Source organism: Cibotium barometz, chromosome 23, assembly GCF_041138505.1.
Source record: "Cibotium barometz isolate CiBa-2024 chromosome 23, ASM4113850v1, whole genome shotgun sequence".
Classification (NCBI taxonomy): domain Eukaryota; kingdom Viridiplantae; phylum Streptophyta; class Polypodiopsida; order Cyatheales; family Cibotiaceae; genus Cibotium; species Cibotium barometz.
In genome coordinates, this window is record NC_141068.1 from 1,404,066 (window position 1) to 1,424,835 (window position 20,770).

At 42.7% G+C, this 20,770-nt stretch overlaps 1 protein-coding gene across 2 annotated transcripts in view; it reads left to right on the forward strand.

The window, feature by feature from the left end:
* The first annotated feature begins 1,749 nt into the window (after positions 1-1,749).
* The window catches only part of LOC147625528 (uncharacterized), a 32,633-nt gene continuing 13,612 nt past the window's right edge, over positions 1,750-20,770 (forward strand). The window contains exons 1-11 of one of the 2 annotated variants that reach the window (XM_086817024.1): positions 1,750-2,479; positions 3,075-3,210; positions 3,293-3,429; positions 3,553-3,751; positions 3,864-4,102; positions 4,201-4,312; positions 4,535-4,679; positions 10,386-10,531; positions 10,656-10,828; positions 11,150-11,503; positions 11,585-11,643. In XM_086817024.1, coding sequence (XP_086673150.1) covers positions 2,276-2,479; positions 3,075-3,210; positions 3,293-3,429; positions 3,553-3,751; positions 3,864-4,102; positions 4,201-4,312; positions 4,535-4,679; positions 10,386-10,531; positions 10,656-10,828; positions 11,150-11,503; positions 11,585-11,643 — 1,904 coding nt within the window. In that variant the 5' untranslated portion in view covers positions 1,750-2,275. Of the gene's footprint in view, positions 2,550-3,074; positions 3,211-3,292; positions 3,430-3,552; positions 3,752-3,863; positions 4,103-4,200; positions 4,313-4,534; positions 4,680-10,385; positions 10,532-10,655; positions 10,829-11,149; positions 11,504-11,584; positions 11,644-20,770 lie in introns of both variants that reach the window. The other variant, XM_086817027.1, reaches the window with a different exon arrangement.

Consider the following 20,770-nt stretch of genomic DNA (forward strand, 5'->3'; position numbering starts at 1 on the left):
CTTGCTATCCTCCTGGAAAGCTACTTAAGAATTTTGGAGCTGATGAATTAGACAGGTTGATATCATTTATGGAGAAAGCAAACTTGCAAATGGTGAGTTAATGGAGAAATTTGTAGATCCAATATCTCTTCGAAGAGAATACCTTACATTCAAGATTTAAGCCACTAATGATTGGAAAGGGTGGAATTTGCGGGACACTTGGTCTTACATAAGTAACAATATCACTCTACAAGAAAAGTATGAAGGGTTGCTAAAGCTAGCGCAAGTTGCATTAGTCCAATGCTCTAGTACTGCAATTTGTGAGCGTGGCTTTAGTATACAGAATATTATCAAATCAAAGTTGAGGAATAGATTGATGACAAAGAGTACAACTTCCTTAATGCGAGTATCCATCGAAGGTCCTCCAATGTTAGAGTTCGACTTTAGCTCAGCAATAGAGCTTTGGAGGCTTGATGCCATTACGACAAGACATGCTTTTACAAATGAAGACTAAAAGGTATTTCTAAAAACTTTAGAGGTTAAATACATTATTAATGCCTTCATAGCAAAGTATTAACATATAATACAATCTTCTTTTCATTAGGAGATGGAGGAGCATGAAGGATTTGGGAGCTTGTGAGTAAAATAATTTCAACTAGTCTTTGCTTCTTTTAGGACTCAATGCAATATTTGTAGTGCATTTATGTACAAGCATGGATGATATTCTTGTGAAAGCAAAATTCTATTTTCTTTAATGATAATAACAATTTAGTAAATTCTATTGATGTCACCAATCATTTTGTTGAGAGAGTGTTTTAAAGTCGTTTTTAAGTACATTCTCTTGATACTCGAGTTAATTTGTCGCAAGAGTTTTTTAAAGTGTAAAATTTTGAATAAAACTTATAAAACTTTCAAGAATTTTAGAGAAAAATTTTTACACTTGGCAATATAAGAACTTACTTTTGATTTTTCAGATTAAAGGTATAAAAAGATATAGGATTTTGGTTTTTTCGAACACTGATGTTGACTAAAGAAAGAAAGACAAAACCAAAAACTTGTTTAAGTAGGTGACAGAGAAATACAAAGAAAGAGAGGGTAATATTTTCGAACTTCGAGTGTGCATCCAAAATTCAGTCCGCTCTCTCAAAAATAAAAATTCTCAAGAGCCTTATGGAAAAACATATTTCACGTGACCTCTCCGGGTCCGGACGGAGGACGGCAGTGATGTGGGCCTTTAAAAAGTAGTTCCGCTGCGACGTGTCCGGTGACGTGGGACTGTGAAGACCGGGAAAGCGCCACGTGAGTCGTGTGCATGAAGCGATGGAAAAAAATTGGTAATAATAATAATAATAATAAAGTAAAGCGGGGTTTTAGCTTTTAAAATTTCCAGAAGACGGGGAGGGGTGGCCGGCATTGATGCTGGCGGGGCAGGCATTGATGACGGCGATAAATGCGAGAGATTCAGAAATCTTCCTTCTGCACAAAGGCATCAAAGGCGAGAGGTCCTGCTGCAACCAACACCCACGTACAGCGCGGGATCAGGCTGCCAGCTGTCAGTCCCATTGGGCGGGGCCACAAAAGAAATCGCTGGTTTTGCATTTGTTGTTGCCACATTCCTTTTCCTTCAGCTCGCTCCTCACTGACGGCGGAAGGAGCATGGTAACTACTAGTAAGATAGATACACCTCTCAGCATGGGTGTCAAGCTGGTTTCCACAATGGCAACCGCTGTGACGGACATTTTCACGAGAACGGCTGGCTGAGTGAAAAGCGGTCATTCACCTCTTGTTTGTGACTGCATCACGCTCACCATCCAGAGCTCGCTTCCCCTTTTTTCCCTTGGGCCACAACATCTATATATGCCTCTCTCCATTTTACATTATATGGTCATGATCACTGGAGTGGGGTCTCCTCTCTTTGCTGGAAAAGAGTCGAGCTTCACTCCACAGTTGTTTAAGGCCATCCTTTAAGCGTACACCTTATTTTTTCTAGTGTACGATTTCCGCTCACATTGCTTCCGAGACAGTCGGGGCGATGTTAGCTGTCCGCGTCGTTGATCTCCACCGTTGTACAACAAGCAGTTGTTCAGAACTCTCCGTCTTGATTCCACGCAGTCGAACGTATTTTCCTGAACATCAACTTTCCTTGGTAGTAGCTCACGAATTGGCTCAGTCCAAGGAAACTCCAGATGAGCGACGCTTCTAGGCTTTTCAGTGTTGTCATCCGAGGCTTCTGTCAAAGGGCAGTACCAAAGCAATGGTGAAGCGGGATGATTGCTAGCTGAGCTGGGGCTTCTCCATGGAGAGAAGTGGCTCTCATGCTCTACAGTTGCAACTGACATGCTTCATCGTGCTGTTACTTACTCCTCCCGCTTCCTCCAGCTCCGGCCCAGCGGTTGCCCCAACGGATACTGTGTCTCCGCCAGTCACGGGCGGCGCAAGCGCTTCCCTTGATCTCCAAGACAGGGAGCTCCGGTGTGGGTATTGTACTGCCTCGTGCAAGGTACGCACCCTCTCTTCGCCCTTGACATTGACACACGACTGCGGTATAGCTTCTTCGTATGTTTTTATCGGTAAGAACCCTTCCTTCTGCCTCGAACCACGAGTCATCAGGGTCTCATAACGAGTCATCAGGGTCTCATAACGACCACTGCTACAGCAATCGTAGTGTGGGAGACAAACAGCAGCCAATTCTTACGATTGTGTCTTTTGTAAACTTCCACCAGTTTTCTATCCATAATTTGCACTTCTGACGTTCTCAGTTACTTTGCTTGCTCTCCAAACATTCGCCACATCTGTTTATTTGATGATATTAGGTCGAAGCCTATCTCATCAATGGTTGCAGTATGTGTTTTTGTATGGTCATTGCGGGCGATGCCAGTGCTTTTCTTTTGGTACATTTACACATGCTCTCGTTATCTATCTCCGATAGATTTTGTCGCAGCACTCGAAATATTGTGGGCAAGTCCCAGATTTTGACGATTAATTAGGCAATGTTGTATTTGCTATCTGTATGATGAGCGCTGGGTTTATGCTAGCTGCATTGAGTTTCCAGGCTGGCAGTTTTCTTACAGCAATGAATTTTCTCGTCATTGCAGTTGGTCAACAATTCATTCGCTGTATGTAGAAAGGGTACCTTTTATACCAGTATATTCAATGACCGACTTAGCTTCAAAGTATGGGTGCACTCTTCTAATGGTGTTATGGCCTCCAAACAGCCCAATCCGGCTGTTGGTAAGTTTCTTAGGAGTTCGATGTCTTGCTCTGGGGGAGGTTTTGTGAGGTCGCCATTGAGCTAGTTGGGATTGACTTGCAGACCAGAAAACACCTACAGCCTACATCGACGCTGGGCCTGCATTCACCAATGCTGCAAATTTAACTGTGAAGATCGTTTTTAGTGCCCCATGTCTGGTGGGAGGAGGATTTAAATGTGTGAGTTCATCCATGTGCGATGTAAGTACTGCTTCTTAGATGAAAAGACACATTATGATGAACAAGCTGTTGATTGCTCACTCAACTACGTCGTGAGCTTTTGATGCCAACACTTACATGCATTTGGTTTTCACATTGTTGCAGCTTATAGTGACAGGTGCGGGTGTGGTGCTCCCTTCCACTCTCAGAAGTCAAGGAGGATTGAGTTTCAGTCTGACAGTTGCTCTTCGAACTGAGAGTTCAACAGGGAAAGTGAAACTAGCATTGGCTAAAGGCTTGTGCACAGATGCTGGTAGAAACTCAGTTGAAGGCAGCACAAGTGCCATTGTCACCATCCATTTTGGTATGCTAAGGTCCTTAGAGCACGATTGGAGCTGCCCTGCTACGTTTGTTGTCTTTAGAATGACAACACGGCATGTGTATTGTCATACTAAAATGTTCGAGGATTTGAACAGATAGGAGGCCAAATGCTGTGAATCTTTGGACAGCCATTTCTGATACCCTTGTACAGATCAACAATGTGTCTAGAACTGTCCAAGCCACCAACAAGGTGACTGATTTGATTGTTTATCTGGACTTCATCCATCCTGTGAGTAATACAAGTGAAGAGCTTGTGGGTGCGCTCAGAGCAAGCCAAGGCATTCTCAAGATTACTCATAGAAAGAGCCATGGAAATCGACGGTTTGGATTTGAGGTGTACATTTTCTTGCAGGCAGAAACTTCGTTTTGTTCCATTCCAGGTCAGGATTACTTGTTTTGATCTGATCACTTTCAGCTTCTGTATGATCACAGCTCACAAATGTGAAATCTTTTGCCGTGGTCACTGTAAGCCTCGATACAAGGCGCATCACCAGCAGGGCAGGAACGGGTGTGAGGCAGCCTAGTGCTGTGACTTTCCTCTATGGTTTGTCTAATTCTCACATGCACTCTCGGTCTCTCTCACCAGCATGCATGTAGGCTCTTAAAAAAGACGTAAGGTCCTTTGATGTATGCTTTTTTGGTGCCTTGAGAGTGAGTAGCTTTGCTAATGAGTTGAAAACCTTTCATTCCAGACATCTGTTTTGGACTGCCTTGTCCTGTAGGAGCATCATGTGTAACATCTTCCAATTTCACATATCGAATGCAGATGCTACCAGACCAGAAGTGAGGCTGACCACCACATCAAGTATCAAGACTCGAAAACGCGATGTGCCTGTCCTTATTGAGTTCACAAAGCCTGTTTTTTCCTTTGACTCTCATGCCCTCTCCACATTGGGTGGTCAAATAACAAGGCAGGTGCATGGCTGGAGTTCCCTTTTTCTAGAAAGTGTTTTCTCTGTTTCTGTAGAAAGTGTGTGCTCTGTTTTTGTTTGGATAATTGGAAAGATTCAATCTATTCATACTTCAAGATGGTGTTTTCTTTTCTTTGATTCTCAAACGTATGTAACCAAGGTATTCACTAGAATCACACAAAATAGAAAAAGTATGTAAACTCCATAGATCCATGGAACTCCATATTGCTATATACACCGATAAATCCCGGAATACACAATGGAGATTGTGGGGTGGCAAGGGGCCATTTTATATGGCCCCAGGCTGCTAGTCGGCCAGCACAAAAACAGCCGACAGCAGCCCACGACTAGGACAAAGCCCAGCCGGCCAGCAGAAGGGCAATCGGCCAGCAAATCTGAAGTCGGCCAGGGCTGTATAGCAGGTCGGGTATCAAACACCCAGTCGGCGAGCAAAAGGAGACAGCCGACAGCCCTCCCACACCTAGAAAAATGGGAAAAAATACATAGAAGTGAGGAAAAATGGGGACACCAAAACTGGGCGGGCACACCCACAACAGAGGCCTTGACACAGTGTACAGATAGGAGATGATGGTGGAAAAAAAGAAGAGGCTGCAAATAGAATGCAAGGTGGTTGTCCAATGGTGATGGCCGCCTTCTACCCGATCTCCAAGTCCCGTACATCCCAAAGCAGTCTCCAATGAGCACCTCAATCAGCAAACCCTCGACGTCGCACTGTCTCCAAGCTTCAAGCCATTTGGGGCTCTGATACCATGTCAGAATGCATAGCGGAAATGAAGACAATTGATGTAAGAGAGAGAGAAGCTAGTTTAACTCTGCTATATACACCGATAAATCCCGAAATACACAATGGAGAGTGGGGGGGACAAGGGGCCATTTTATATGGCCCTAGGTTGCTGGTCGGCCAGCACAAAAACAACTGACAGCAGCCCACGACCAGTGCAAGCCCAGTTGACCAGTAGAAGGGCAGTCGGCCGGTAAATCTGAAGTCGGCCAAGGCTGTATTGTAGGTCGGGTATCAAACACCCAGTCGGCCAGTAAAAGGAGACAGTCGATAGCCCTCCGACACTCAAAAAATGGGAAAAAATACATGGAAGTGAGGAAACATGGAGACACCAAAACTGAGCGAACACACCCACAACAAAGGCCTTGACATAGTGTACAGACAGGAACTGATTGCTAACAGAAGGATCATAGAGCCGTATGGATCTAAGCTACACTCTAGGAAGCCATGTGATAATATTGCCACACATGAAGGATCATAGAGCTATATGGAGTTATACCCAAGGAAGCCATGTGACAAACCACACATGAAGGATCATAGAGCTTGCTCCAGTACTCATGCATTCTTCAAGAATGACCATAGTCCAATTACAGAATGATCCAAAATTCCCAACCATGAGTCCATGGCTCTATTTATAGTTGCCACCAAGTTATGTCTATTATTCTATTTACAATCTCAGCACTTAAAATATCACTTCATTACGAGCCCTTCCTACAAAGATTTTTTCTCGAAAATCACCAAACATGCTACCAATGAATCACCATAGCCATATGCCAATACCATGGCTACCTCCAATGAAACACTGTAGCCATATACCAATAATGATCATGGAAACCATCAATGAATAACGGGTCTCTTTCCTTTAAAATCTATGAGCATGTCTTTCCAAGCTTCATACATGTTCCTCCATAAACTCTTCTTGGGTTGTAATTTCTTGCACAAAACCCTAGAACAATGTCCAAATAGAAGCCATAGAACATCCCCATAATATCCATATATATAAAATCTCAAAATGGTTGGAGATCCACATGTAGTAGTCTATGTGAGTGTAAAGAGAGCAAAAATTTAAATATGTATACACCACCTATTATAATCGATCATTCCGCCATAAAAAGCATTCCGAATGTGAATGTGAAAGCCACCAAAATGTGAAATCTCAGAAATTCTAGTGACTTGTGATTTCTTGTAAATGCATTTAAATCACCCAAGATTATCAAGAATAAGTCCATGCTCATGCACGTAAGCTAATGGCTTCCATGTAGACTCATCCTTTGTGATAGAGAATCACTTGTTTACATTAAAGCTAAAATCAAGGAAAATAGAAACATGGTCAAGAATATCCTCCAAAGATAATCTTGTTGCACATAGAAAAGTGGTTGCCATATAGTCTTATCCAAGGGTAAATGCTTCCATTTTATGAGAAACTCCTCTATGCTTCTATTTCTCAAGTCTGTTGGTCTTCTTCCCACAATCCTCTTTGGCTCATAAATGATTTCTTCCTCTTTATCCTTAGTTCCACTTCATGAGGTATAGATTCCACATACTTCTTGAGATTGGATACATGCAATACATTATGGATTCTAGTAGTAGGAGGAAGATCAAGCTTGTAGGCCAAATCACCAAACCCTCCATAGTACCTATGAGCTAGCTTGGGATTAGTGGAACCCTTGAGAGTGTTGTGGCGGCTCTTTGGTTGCTTCAAGAGTACATAATCTCCTTCTTGAAACTTCACATCATGCCGATGCTTTTTGCATTAGCCTTCATAACCTCTTGAGCTTTCTTCATGTTGTTCTTGTAAATTTGAAGAAGTTGCTTCATTCTCTTTAACTCTTCTTTAGTCAATGTGTCTTTTTGGAAGGTGTGACTATGTTGTAGTATCACAATTCATTCATCAATTTGTTGCATATTTTCTTTTGATTAAAAGCTTTCAGATCCACAAGAGGGAGACATCTGATGCTCATATGCTTGTTGTAGCCATTCATCCCATGAAGATTGTATGTCATGACAATAATGTATCAAATACACCTCAAGCCACTTCTTGGTACCCTCCGTTTGCCCATCTGTTTGAGGATGATAGATTGTAGATGGAGTATGTTCTCATACAGTGATCTCAAAAAATTTACCATGAATTTGATGTCTCAATCATACACTATGTTAAGTAGCAAGCCATGTATCTTGAATACATGCTTCATGAATTGTTTGGCAATTTGAGATGCTCCATACATGACCTTGGAAGCAATGAAGTTTGTTGTTGGTCAGCCTTCAAACATCAACTGTAAAGAGAATCACTTGCGTACATTAAAGTTAAGATTAAGAAAAATAGAGCAATCACGATGAAAGCTCGTATGCAATCAAGGTAAAAATGGCATATAAATTTATGATGCCTAAGTGGTTAGGCTTCCAATTTATTGCATATTTTGTTTTGATTAAAAGCTTTCAGATCCACAGGAGGGAGACATCTAATGCTCATATGCTTGTTGGAATTATGATAAAATGCAGCAAGATGTAGCCATTCATCCCATGAAGATTGTATGTCATGACAATTATGTATCAAATACACCTTAAGCCGCTTCTTGGTACCCTCCGTTTGCCCATCTGTTTGAGGATGATAGGTTGTAGATGGAGTATGTTCTCATACAAAGCTCTCGAAAAATTTACCTTGAATTTGATGTCTCAATCATACACTATGTTAAGTAGCAAGCCATGTATCTTGAATACATGCTCCATGAATTGTTTGGCAATTTGAGATGCCCTATATATGACCTTGGAAGCAATGAAGTAGGTTGTTGGTAAGCCTTCAAACATCAACTGTAATAGAGAATCACTTGTACATTAAAGTTAAGCTTAAGAAAAATAGAGCAATCACGATGAAAGCTCGTATGCAATCAAGGTAAAAATTGCATATAAATTTATGATGCCTAAGTGGTTAGGCTTCCAAGAGGATGGAAATAGCCTTCCATAAGCTAAATTTGTGTAAGCCAAACGTGCTAAGATTGTCCAAAAGTAATAACAAGAGCCCATAGCATTATTGGCTAGTCCTTATAGGGCATAGGCCGAGTCGGCCGACCTCCAGGAGGCAAGGGCCATTGATGGCCAAACTCTAGGAGGCATGGACCATATTTGGCCAAGCTTGGGGGGCTTTTAGTAGCCAAGTGGCTAGCCTTATGAGCAAAAGGGCGAGGTGGTCAGGCACCTTCATGGCCACACATGAAAAAGGCGCCGGGTTTTTCCTTTGTATTCAAGTAGTGGGACTTTGTGAGCTGGCCGATAGCCTTCTCAGCGCACCGATCAGCATTTAGGGGAACTATAAAAGCCAAGGCTAGCCTAGGGTTTTCACCATGTCATTATTCACAAGTGCTGAAGTGCTTCGAGGGCTAGAACTTCCAAGGGAAGTCTAAGTAAATAGTGAATTTGAAGGTCGAGATTCATTATCAAAGTATAATCTTGATTGCAAGCTTTTGCATGTTACATAATCGCATCCCAAAACCATATCAATGGAACCCATGTCAAGAACCAATAGATTAGCTTTGCACGTATAATCCTCGACCATGTGCCTTCACCATCGATGCACATAATCCTCCATGTGCAATGATGCAAATTGAACTTTATTCTCTTCACTCTTTGGGTAAAGGCTATAAAGCTGGAAATAGGTGTCCATCCGCATAGTCCACTCCAACTCATTATGGGCTAATCCATTTCCTTTGAATTTGGAGACTAAGACCTTGTCCTTCATGTCCTATGGAGTGTTGGAAGAAGAATCATCCTTGTTGTTAGGAGGCTTATGCCTTTGTAGGATGATAGAAATTGGGCAGAATCCTTGTATTCCCTCTTGATATAAGGAGGAAGCTCCATCCAACGTCCATCCTCGGCAACCCTTTGTATGTGTATATGCTCATTGGATTACATGGCATCATTCCCGTAAGCATCTTTTTCCACATGTATGTGCTGATTTGAGTTGGCATGCACTACAAGTTTGCAACCCTCTTGGCTTTTGCCCATTGATTAATTGGGATCATTATATGGCCTCCCATACAAATGTGAAGGACCGGGCTCGATTGGAACACTCTTTGAAACTCCCTCATTAGACTTCCGTACATCCATCATGAAGTCACCATGTGGAGTAGCCTTGATGGTAGCCTCATGAAAAGGCTTGTACAATCATCTTACTCTCCATTTCATCTAACTTTGTAGTGATGTTGGCACTCATGGTTTGAATGCTTTGATTGAGGGAGTTCAACTTATCCACAAGCATGTGAATAAGTGAAATGGTTGGAAGAAAGCTGATGAGAAGTAGGCTTTTGAGCACTTTCCACAAACTTCTTCATCATGCTCTCTTGATGCTTGTCCCAAAGCATCACCTTGCTCTTCCAATACATCCATAGTATCCTCTAGGGTGATTTGCCCTCCATCTCTCATTCCCTCACCCTCCATGTTTTCCATGGGGTGGGAAACCTTTCTTGACCTCCACTTTGGCTTGCCGTCCATGGAGAGGATTCAACCGGTGCAAAAAGAATTGATAAGAGACCCCCCAAACAATCTCTTCCCCTAACAATTCAAAATTAGGTCAAACCAGCAAGGAAATCATGAACAGAAATTTTAAAAGCCCTAATTTCTTAAAAACCTAATTTTCCCATGAAAATTAGGAAAGATTTAACACAAGCATGGATTAAGTGTCTATGGAGATGCCTATATGAAAAGCTTGTTGAAAGGAATACTTGAAACCCTAATTTTTGAGAAACCCTAAATTTCTCGAGAAATTGATGGAGTTTTGTAAATATAAGCATGGATTAGGGCTGATAGAAGTAAACATATCCCAGTTTGAAAGTAAATTGGCTTAATTTGATGAGAATGATTAAAAACCCAATTGTCAAAAAGCATGAACCAATGTCAACTGTGCTGTGCAGCTTTCGAGAGGTGTCAAAGAGCATATATACACTGCACGTTCTTGCTGACGTGGGGAAGGTTGTCACAATCTTTGTGACTGAGAACAAGACGGCTGATATTGCAGGAAATCTTAACTTGCCTTCCAATGTCATACGCGTGAGGCACTGTAAGTCGCCTAGCAAAAACCCATAACATGCGTGCGAGCTTTTACATGTCTTATCAGGTTAAAACTTTTAAAGTCAGGTGTGAATTGATTTTTTGTGGTTTTGGATCCTTATAATTATGCGCAGATGTCATTCCTGCTGTGTCCATTGCTTTGTATTCTTTCACTACAGCAAGTCTGCTGGCAACATCCTTTTCTGCTGGAATACTGTCTGTTTCTTCAGCATCATTAGCTGCAGCTGGTGCACTTACAGCTGCAACAGTGGGATCCATTGTATCTGATCCATCGAGAAACCTGCTGGTAGGTATGGGAAACCCTGTGGGATCTCTCTCTTTCTCTCACTGACTCTCTCACACACACGCATGCATGCACGCACACATGCGCACGTGCCACACCAACACTCCCCTCACACACAACGATTATGCCCTCTCTCTCTCTCTCTCTCTCTCTCTCTCTCTCTCTCTCTCATCAACCCCTGTTCTTTTGCTCTCTCCCTGTCCCCATGTCCCATTCAGTTCCACTTTTTTTCCTTCCCTCATACCCTGTTATTTGAGCTTGGAGTTCTTGTTTTCTACACATCCTTGATGTATTTGAGTGAGAGTTGACAAGTTAGGATTTCAGGGTATGGCAGGGCATCTTCAGGTCTTCGCCTTTTCGCAATGGTTGGCTGTCAGCTTGCCCATAGAATATTATGAAACAACTAGGGGTCTTCGATGGCTTATACCGCATGTAAGGCTTCCCTGGGAGAGGCAAGACATGCTCCAGTCTCAGGCGTTCGCTGTACACAGACGTCTGCAGGATTGGCATTATGAGAGTCAAAGTGAGCTATTTACCTCTGAAAAGACGGATTGCAAGTATGCTCTAGCCTTGGGCAGAGCACCTGTGCTCGAAACACAAAGAGGACGTAGGTTAAGTGCAAATGCATCTGTATATGGTCCGCCTTTGTCTTCAAGCGAGTACAATTCATATTTTCAAGTAAGTTTTTGTTGGAGTAACATTGGAACACCTTCCACACTTTCTACTCGGTTCTGAAGTTCTTGATATTCTCCCTTGTAGGCCCAGAGCTTCGACTTGTCTTCTCCAGTCAACGATCTTGGGTTGAGCACTTACACTGGGTAAGTCATTATTTGTCTTTTTTTTAATTCATAACAGCCTTTTTTTAAAGATTATGGTGTATGCTTTATTCTGTCTAGAGTCTTAGGGAAAGAGGCTCGGTGACTTGGCAATGAGGACGTCTTGGCTCGAGTAGTAATAGCCGAACGCTGGTAAAGGTTGTTAGGTGTGGTGTCTTCTTTCAATGACATTGCCGTTGGCATCCAAGATGATTGCACCTTCAAATGAAGTGAATGTGACAAAAGTGTTATGGCCTTTCGAGTTTAACAGGGTATGTTTGGCCCAAGTTGACCTCGGTTAGGAAAACAAAACAAAACAAAAAAATTGAAGTGAACTTGCAAGTCTTAATCCGTGATGGGTGCAACTTACAAGTGGTTCCTCTTAAAGCTTGTTATATAGAGAATAGCTTTTTAGTAAAATCATCATTTGAGACACAAGAGATTGCACTTATCTCTATTTAGTAGGGCATTTGGCATTGTTTTCCACTTACAGTAGGATGTCAATCTCACATTGGCTGGAGGGAGATATATTAATCATCTAGTCATGTCTCGACGCTTCATTGTTCTTGTTAAATTTCCTCAAGTACCTCAAAGGGCTCCAAAGCTTGACTCTTGTTTTTGGTCTTCAAAGTACCATTCTTGGCATCTGCTTGTTTCTTTATGCAATCATTTGGGATATGACTAGCTTGTCGCAGCGTTGTTTTCTCCTAGAGTTGAGGGGTTAGTTGAGTCATTCTTTTCTTTATCTGTGTTGCCATAGGAAGTAGAGACTTTGTCTTATGGAGCTCTTCATTGCAATTCTTCCTAAAGCATAGCATTGGACTTCTCAAATGTGAGGAGGACTCTTGACTTGGGTACTCAATGCTGTCACAAGGTTGTCGTACCTTTAAGAGAAGACCATGATGCACATCCGTGCCAAATTTAGATTTTTAGTGGTTGCCATGAAGCGTTTGATTCTTGCAAGAAATTGCCAAAACAAGAGCCAAGATCACGAGAAACCATTTGTCATTCATACCTGGTGTCAGTTCTAGCGTCTTCAATTGGGGCGATCGTGTTTCTTGTCTTGTACGATGATAGTGTTATTGTCTTTTTGAACTTCCATAGATAGTAGCCAATATCGGCTTGCTTTCCGTCCATCCCAAATGATGGTGGATGTTGGCAAAGCAAGAGAGATGGAAGCAACCAATAGATGCAATGGAAATCTTGAAAGGCACCGTAGTTGTGCACACACTTGAGCAGGCCAAGTTTTACTTTTTACTTTTTTTGCTCTGCTTTTGTTAAAAAAAATAAAATATTACTCAACTTTGGTTAACATTCTTTAGTTATGTTTTTTTCAACTACAGAGCCTTGCTTTTTGGTCCTAGAGCAGCTTTTTGGAGAAACGGCTTTTAGCTTTTTGGTTCGGCTCAGTCTCCTCTTTCCAATGGTGCCCTTAGCTCATGGTCAACTTAGTTTCACTTTTTGCTTTTCCTTGCTTTCCTTAGCTCATGGTCAACTTAGTCAAATTCAAGATTCTTGTTTCGATGCTTTTATCCATCTGTCAATGTGTCTGGATATGAGTTCCATCATGTGAAAAGGAGCTAGGAGGACTAAATAGTTACATCCCTTTCTCTTATATTGCAGTTGTCCTCAATTGTGGAATACAAATGTTTTGTATGTTTCTAATGCATCATGTATATGTGAGGGCAAAAGAGACCAACGGACCAAATATACGAGAGATCAGAGCAAATCACACATCATGCAATGGGGATGTATATGTAAATGATCAAATCTAGTACAATAAAGGTTGCAATAATCCTGGGAGTTTTTGTCGATCACACTTGACTGTCCAACAAACCAAACATTCTCGAACACATTGCTCAATGTCCTTTCTTATACTAGGCCAAAAGAAATAACTCTCAAAACCTGAGTTGTTGTTAAGATACCTCTATGTCCCATGTAAGGTGGAGCATGGCATTCCTCCATTATTTTTTGCCTCTAAGTCTTTAGTCACACATAATCAAGTTTGCATCATAAGGAACCTTTCCTTGATGACATAAGAGGTCACCAAGTCTCCATTCTGCAATGTGTTCCAAGTGTCCTTGAAATCCTCATTTGTAGCATAGAGATCTTTCATTATAGTGAAGTCCATATGATATCCTCTAGAAATGGCATGAATCATGGGTCTCCAAGCTAAAGCATTTGCTACTTTGTTATCTTTACCATGGGTATGTACATATAACTTGCGCTTCCGTAGTTCTTGAAATACCATATCTAAATGCTTTCGATGCTCTTCCTCATTCTATGCACAATGATGTCAAAGAAAGTAGTTGCAAACTTTCTATGTTCTCGAAATATTCGTTCCATCATTTTGTTGAAGGTAAGCGGGGCCTTGTAATCAATACACATATGCCAAGAACCATCCTTTTTCTAAACCAATAAGATTGGAGAGCAAAAGGGTGATGAGCTAGGTCTAATCGAACCCTTTTCCAATAACTGGTTCACTTGCTTCATAATCTCCTCTTGTTATGCTTGACTCACATGATATGGAGGTTTGTTAGAAGGTGAACTTCTTGGCATGATGTCAATTTGATGATCTTCTGGCCTCATAGGAGGTAGCTCTCCTAGAAGAGTATCTTCAAAAGAATCTTCATATTTCTGTAAGAAGTATTTTCTTTCATGATAAAGAGTTAGGATTGATTCATCACTCTCAGACTCCTTTGGGTCTCTGACATATATCAAGTACAAGGATCACTCTCAGACTCCTTTGGATCTCTGACATACTATTGGGCATTGATGACGTTAGTGGGGATGTTGTAGTATCTAGTCCATACTATGCATAATGGAGTTGATAGTTATATAGTCTTGTGGGTTGACTACCATGAGTATATAACATGCACGTTCCTAAAAGGTGAATTTGGACATGTTCCTGGATTCATCTAGGTATATAATTCAGCCGTATTAGCGGACATGCAAATTTCACATTGTGAATTTTTTTAAGTTGCGGCCAGTTGATATTGTGCTTATTCTTTTTATCTTTAGCGGTGCATTTGCCCTATCAACTACTTATTTGCTGTATTGATTCTTTCTATTTGCTACTTTCCTTAGTGCTAGACTTTGGAGGTTTGACAAAAACTCAGTATGAGGGGCGTTGTGTGAATATATGCTCGTGTGTGTGTGTGGAGTGCGTGCGTGTGTGTGTGGAGTGCGTGTGTGAGAGCATATCTTGATACAGAGTTCTACACCCACTATTGGGCACTGATGACGTTAGTGGGGATGTTGTAGTATCTAGTCCATACTATGCATAATGGAGTATATAACATGCACGTTCCTAAAAGGTGAATTTGGGCATGTTCTTGGATTCATCTAGGTATATATCAAGTATGAGTAAATAGATTACTTTATTGCTTTATTGCTTTTGGAATCTGTACATGATTGATGAGTGGAATAGAATTCCTCTCAACTCCTATATCAAAAGTTACATTCTTGCTCTTAAAGGAAAACCTAATCTTGTTTCCAACCCAATCAATGGCCGGATCTATCTTCTTATGCCAAGGCATACCCAAAATTACATCACAATGTCCAACTTTTCCTACAACAAAGTTCTCATGGTCCACATAGTTCCCAATCTGTAAGAGAAGGTTTCCCATAATAGGGGTCACCTTTGTTGACATTCCCTCGAAGGCTGTACCCGCAGAAATAGGAGCTTCGAACCTATCCAGAGAGAGCTTTAAGAATAGGTAGCACCATTGTTGAAGTGGATTACACGGGTTCGTTGGCCACTTTGTCCCAAGCCTTGAAAAGTTGTCTTCTCTTTGGTGGTGTATCATCTTGATGTTGAATTTCCTTTGGCAATGCATTGGTCTGGGGTGGCTTGGCTTCTTGGTTTGGCTTGTCAGGACATTTTACAGCCATATGTCTCTGTTCTTCTCACATTGGAAACACTTTCTTTCTTTGACATATTCTTCAAGTTGCTTGCAGGATAACTTCTTTCTGTAAAGTGAAGGCTTATCTCCCCTCTTGTCGTTCTTCTCCTCCTGGGGCTCATTTCTTGATTGAGATCCTCCTTTGAACCTCCATCTTTTGGGATGGATCTCGATTTTCTTTGCCCACCATCCAAGGCATGTATAGAGCTTTAGCTTGTAGGACTTTGTCTTGTGCTTCTTCCAAGGTTTTCGGTTTTGCCATGTAAACTGCTTGCATAAGCTTAGGTTGCAATCCATTGACAAACTTACGCATTTCCATTAGTAATGGAATGGGAGTATAAGAAGTGAATTTCAATGAGACGATTGAAAAATTATCAAGGTAAGTTGTCATATTCTCACTGACTTTTTGCTTTACCTCATCCCATTCCTTTTGCACATCTGCTTCAAAGTTTGCGGGAAGGAACTTCTTGTTGAACATGGTCTTGAAGTTGGTCTATGACTTTGGCTCGGTCCCATCTTACACTACTTTTTAGCCACCAACTCAAGGCGGCATCTTTTAAATGCATACGAACTAGGCAAAGTTTGTACTTTTTGGAGTAGTCTTCGTCTCCAAAGGCGACATCAAACTGTTTGATGAAAGATAAGGCTTCTTGGGTGTCCTGTTTTCCATCAAAAGGCATCGAACTTGACGCTCTTCTCTCGGCTTGAAGTCAACTTTGCTAGTTGAAGGCTCCTTTGCCTTCTTTTTCCTTGCCTGGCCCGAAGAAGCTTTGCATCCGAGAGTGGGCCTACGGGTAGTCTGTCTATTTTCTTTGTGGGTAGCGGATTAGGTAGCTATTGGATCCTTCTCCAATAGTGACTCTTTTCAACTTTGGCTCGAAGATGGGCTTTGGCAGCTTTCACTCCTTCGGCTTCGGTGGTTTGGTCTTTGATGAAATCTTCAAACATCTGAGCCCTTCTATGATCCTATTCCTTCTTGGCTCTCCAATCTAAGAACTCTTCATCTTGGAGAAATTGTCTGAATTGTTGAAAACCTTGATACTTTGTTGAAAACCTCGATACTTTGTTGAAATTGTCTGAGTTGTTGAAAACCTCGATACTTTGTTGATGTCATGGCCGTGGTTTCACGAGAAATAGATTGTCGGCTTGCGTTCCCATCTTAAAGTCTTGTATTGGCCTCATAGTTGTTTCCTTCATTAGGGCCTTGGTCTCCCTCTGCTCTTGGCATGGCTCTCAAGAGCATGGCTCTGTCACCCCAAGAAAGATTTCTTCAAGCGAAGTCCTTGCTCTGATACCACTGTAAGCCCAATGGGACATGTAGTGTGACAGACTCAACCACGTGTCCCAAGAGTTATTGAGATAGAGAGAGAGAGAGAGGGGGAGAGAAAGAAGGGCACATGGATCTTGCACAATACACCACATTGAGTTGGAACATTGTTAGCGCATTCATCCCCAGTTTTTGCCCATGTTTGGTGTCCTTTTGGTCTCTTTTGCATGGCCCTTGATTGTGGGTTGGCCACCCCTTATTTACATATTTTTCTGGGATTTTTCCCAGCCTGGATGCATTTTCCCAGTCCCACCTATAAATGGGTGGGCTGGCCTCTCACTTTTGTATCTTGCCTAGTCTATCTTTTGCTCCCTCTTTTATGAGACTACTTCTGTCTCTTGCTTGGGACTGTATCACTTCAGTATATTCAGCATAGTTGTTCCATCTCTCTCTTTGCACTCTCTACTCAGCACCCTCTAGTGCTTATTTGATTCCGCTTTGTACACTCTTTCATGGTATCATCACTCCCGGTTCAGCGATTCCCTCTGCTGTCCCAGATTCAGCCCTATCTACAGCCCCTTTACCTCTGTGCTTTTCTCAGATTTAAAGCCCTCTCGTTGCTGTGTTTTCTGGACAGCTTCTACTGATTGCTTTTCCTTCACTTTGGCTTCATCGCGTACAGCTAGAAGGTAATTTCTCATCAGCGTTTTTCTTCTACTTGGAGTTTGGATCTAGGTGGCCTGTTTTTTCAAGACAGCAGCCTCTCTTTGGCTGCGTTTTCCTCTCCAATGGACATTCCCTTTTGCAAAAGGGGTATTGTGGTGGTTCGGGCTTTGGTGGCAACCTTGGTACCTGTGGTGGACACTCTTTCCGAGATTTTGTGTGTTTGTGAGATTGAGTCCAAGATTTTGTAATGGCTGCCCCGACTACACTTCATATGTTCTCCGAGTCTGCAAAGTTGGATGGTTTCAACTACAGCTTGAGGAAGGTGAACGTGAAATCAGCCTTGTGTGCCATGGATCTTTGGGATTGGCTTGTTACACTTGCCAATGCCACCACTCCCATCCTTGCTTCCGGTGGTGTGACTCAGGCACAGATTGATATTTGGCAGGCGAATGATCGTCGTGTTTTCTCCCTTCTGATGTTGAACTGTCAAGATTGTGTTCTCTCTCATGTGCGTATAGCAGATGTTGCACATGAAGTTTGGAATGCATTTGCAGATCTCTACGAGATTAAGTCTCTGGGTCGGATTTTGGCGTTGGAAAAGCAGCTTATAAAAATCATCCTTATCTGCTTTCATCTCGAAGATGAAAGATCTCCGAGATGAGCTTGCTGTTTGTGGCAAGGATATCTTTACGGAGGATATGGCTACTCGGCTTCCCTCCAAGCTTCCAAAGAGGTTTGATGCTTATTTTTAGTCTCTTGTTTGCTCTCCCTGTCTTGTTCCATTTACTTGGGAGGAAGTTGAGTCTCGCTTTGAGGAGGAGACTGGCACCTCTGGTGGTTCTGATGGAGCTTTGGCTCAGCGAGATAAAGAGAAGAATCAACAAAAGAAAGGGGGTTCTGACAAGAACTCCAAGGATAATGAAAAGGATAAAGACAAAAGCAAATCTTCTAAAAACAAGAACATTGAGTGTCATTATTGTGGAAAGAAGGGTCATAAATCGTCCCAATGTCACAAGAAGAAGCGGAATGAAGAAGCAAATAACTCTTCCTCTACAGTGGTGTCTTAGGCCAAGAAGGATTATGGCATTCTTCTATTAGCAGGTACTCGTCGTATACTTGCTCTTGTGACTTCTCAATCGCGGTCTTGGATTGTGGATAGCGGTGCTACTGCTGACATGACACCCCATCGAGATTGATTCAAGGACTTCATTGCCAGGTCTGGTGAGATCACTTTGGGTGATTATTCTTCCATGCTAGTGCATGGACATGGCACCATCCACATCTTTCGCTCTTTCGAGGACAAGAGGTACTTCTCTGACGTTCTGTACATTCCAGATTTGGCATTTAACCTTTTGTCAGTGAGTGCTCTTACAGCTCAGAGTGCGGAGGTGATCTTCTCTCGTCATGAGATTACTATTCGTGATAAGGAGACTTGGTTGACTGCTCTGCTTTCTTTTGGTTCTTCTTTTGCTCTTTGGCATGCTTGGTTTGGCCATTTGAGCTATCAGCTTCTATAGCGAGCTTCGAGGAAGGGTTGGTTGAGGGTTTACCGACAATCAAGGCTCCATCTTTTGCTTTATCCTCTTGTTTACAAGGGAAGCAACATCGAGCCGCCTTTCCGAAGGAGACGTCAGATCTTCGACATCACTTGCTCTTGTTCATGCATACTTATGTGGTCCAATGAGTACCGCGTCTTTGAGCAAGGCTTTGTACATGCTCGTGATGGTGGATGACCTTTCTAGATATACTTGGGTTTTCTTTCTAAAGACTAAGGATAAGGCTTTTCAGCACTTTTGTGATTGGAGAGTTTAGGGAAAAAAAGAGACCGGTTTCTCTGTCAGGGCTCTCAGGACCGACATAGGGAGTGAATTTACATCCTAGGAGTTTCAGCAATATTGCAGGACCCATGGCATTCGGAGACAACTTACTACAGCATTTACTCCATCATAGAATGGAGCTACAGAGAGGAATAATAAGACCATTATTTGGAGTACAGCAGCTCGGCTATCCTTGGCTGGGAGGGTGGTGGTGGCAAATCAGGTGCTTTTAGCGACCTTGTGGTACATCACGTCTTGCTGGATCTTCTCGAGCTCTTGCATCAGCCAGGTACAGAGGCTAATCAGGAACTTTCTTTGGGCTGGGCGGGATGGTCAGTCAGTTCGGGCTAAGGTCGCTTGGGCAGTTATTACACTTTCGCTCGCCCAGGAGGGCTTGGGCATTATAGATCTAGTTGATCAGAGTAGAGCCTTATTGGGTAAGCTTATTGTTCGGGGGCTGCTTCAAGGCGCTGAGTCTTGGAACGAGCTTCTTTTGCAGCGGTTGCAGGCTCGGGCGCCCCCAGCAGGGGGCACTTGGGCACCGGAGATACGATGGATCTTCATAGAGATGAGGAGGACAGGCCTCAGTAGAGGCTGGGAGGACAGATTTGCCTTGAGCATCCTGCGAGCGTGGGAGTTGCTGAGACCGGGACTCTCTCAGAGACCTCCTTCTTGTGATGAAGAGTGGGCCAGACAGCCGCTTATCTGGAGCCCAGCGGTTCGCACAGAGCAGGGTCACATGCTGGGTTCTCGGCCTCGTCTAGCCTGGGGACCATTGGCGGCAGGTCCAGCACGCAGTTTGTGAAAAGATGCAAGGGGGAAGAGAGCTTGAGCTCTTGCAAGCACACACACACACTCACAAAACCCTAATAGAGAACACACAAGGTGAGAGGCTGAAAATCTTCTTCTTCTCTACTCAACACTCAACACACCATATATAAGAATAAGAGTACACACAATATGAAAGGTACTCAACCAAATACATACACGGGTTCTCTATAATGTGAACCCGACTAAATGAGCTGGCGCTATAACTATGCCAGTCTCTAGAATGGCTGTCACACAGCCTGTCATCCCACTGGCCGCATATCTCCCATGATCTCACCAACCATGCCAGTGGTGTAAGTGTGGGGCCTATCCCCCAGGCGGGTCATCAGTGGCCACCGTCTCACTAGATGAGCTCGATATCTCAACACTCCTCCTCGAGCTCAACTCCATCTCATGTACACCAAGCGAAGCCCTGAATCTGCAGAGCTTCTCTGTACCCAATGCTTTGGTGAAGATGTCAGCTACCTGATCCTCTGTGCTGACATAAACAAGGTCAAGGTCTCCTGTCAAGACCTTCTCTCTGACGAAGTGGTAGTGGACCTCTATGTGCTTGGTACGAGCATGAAAGACTGGGTTCCTGGCCAACTGTATACTGCTAATGTTGTCACAGAAAATGACAACTTGTCTATCCACTGATAGACCCAAAT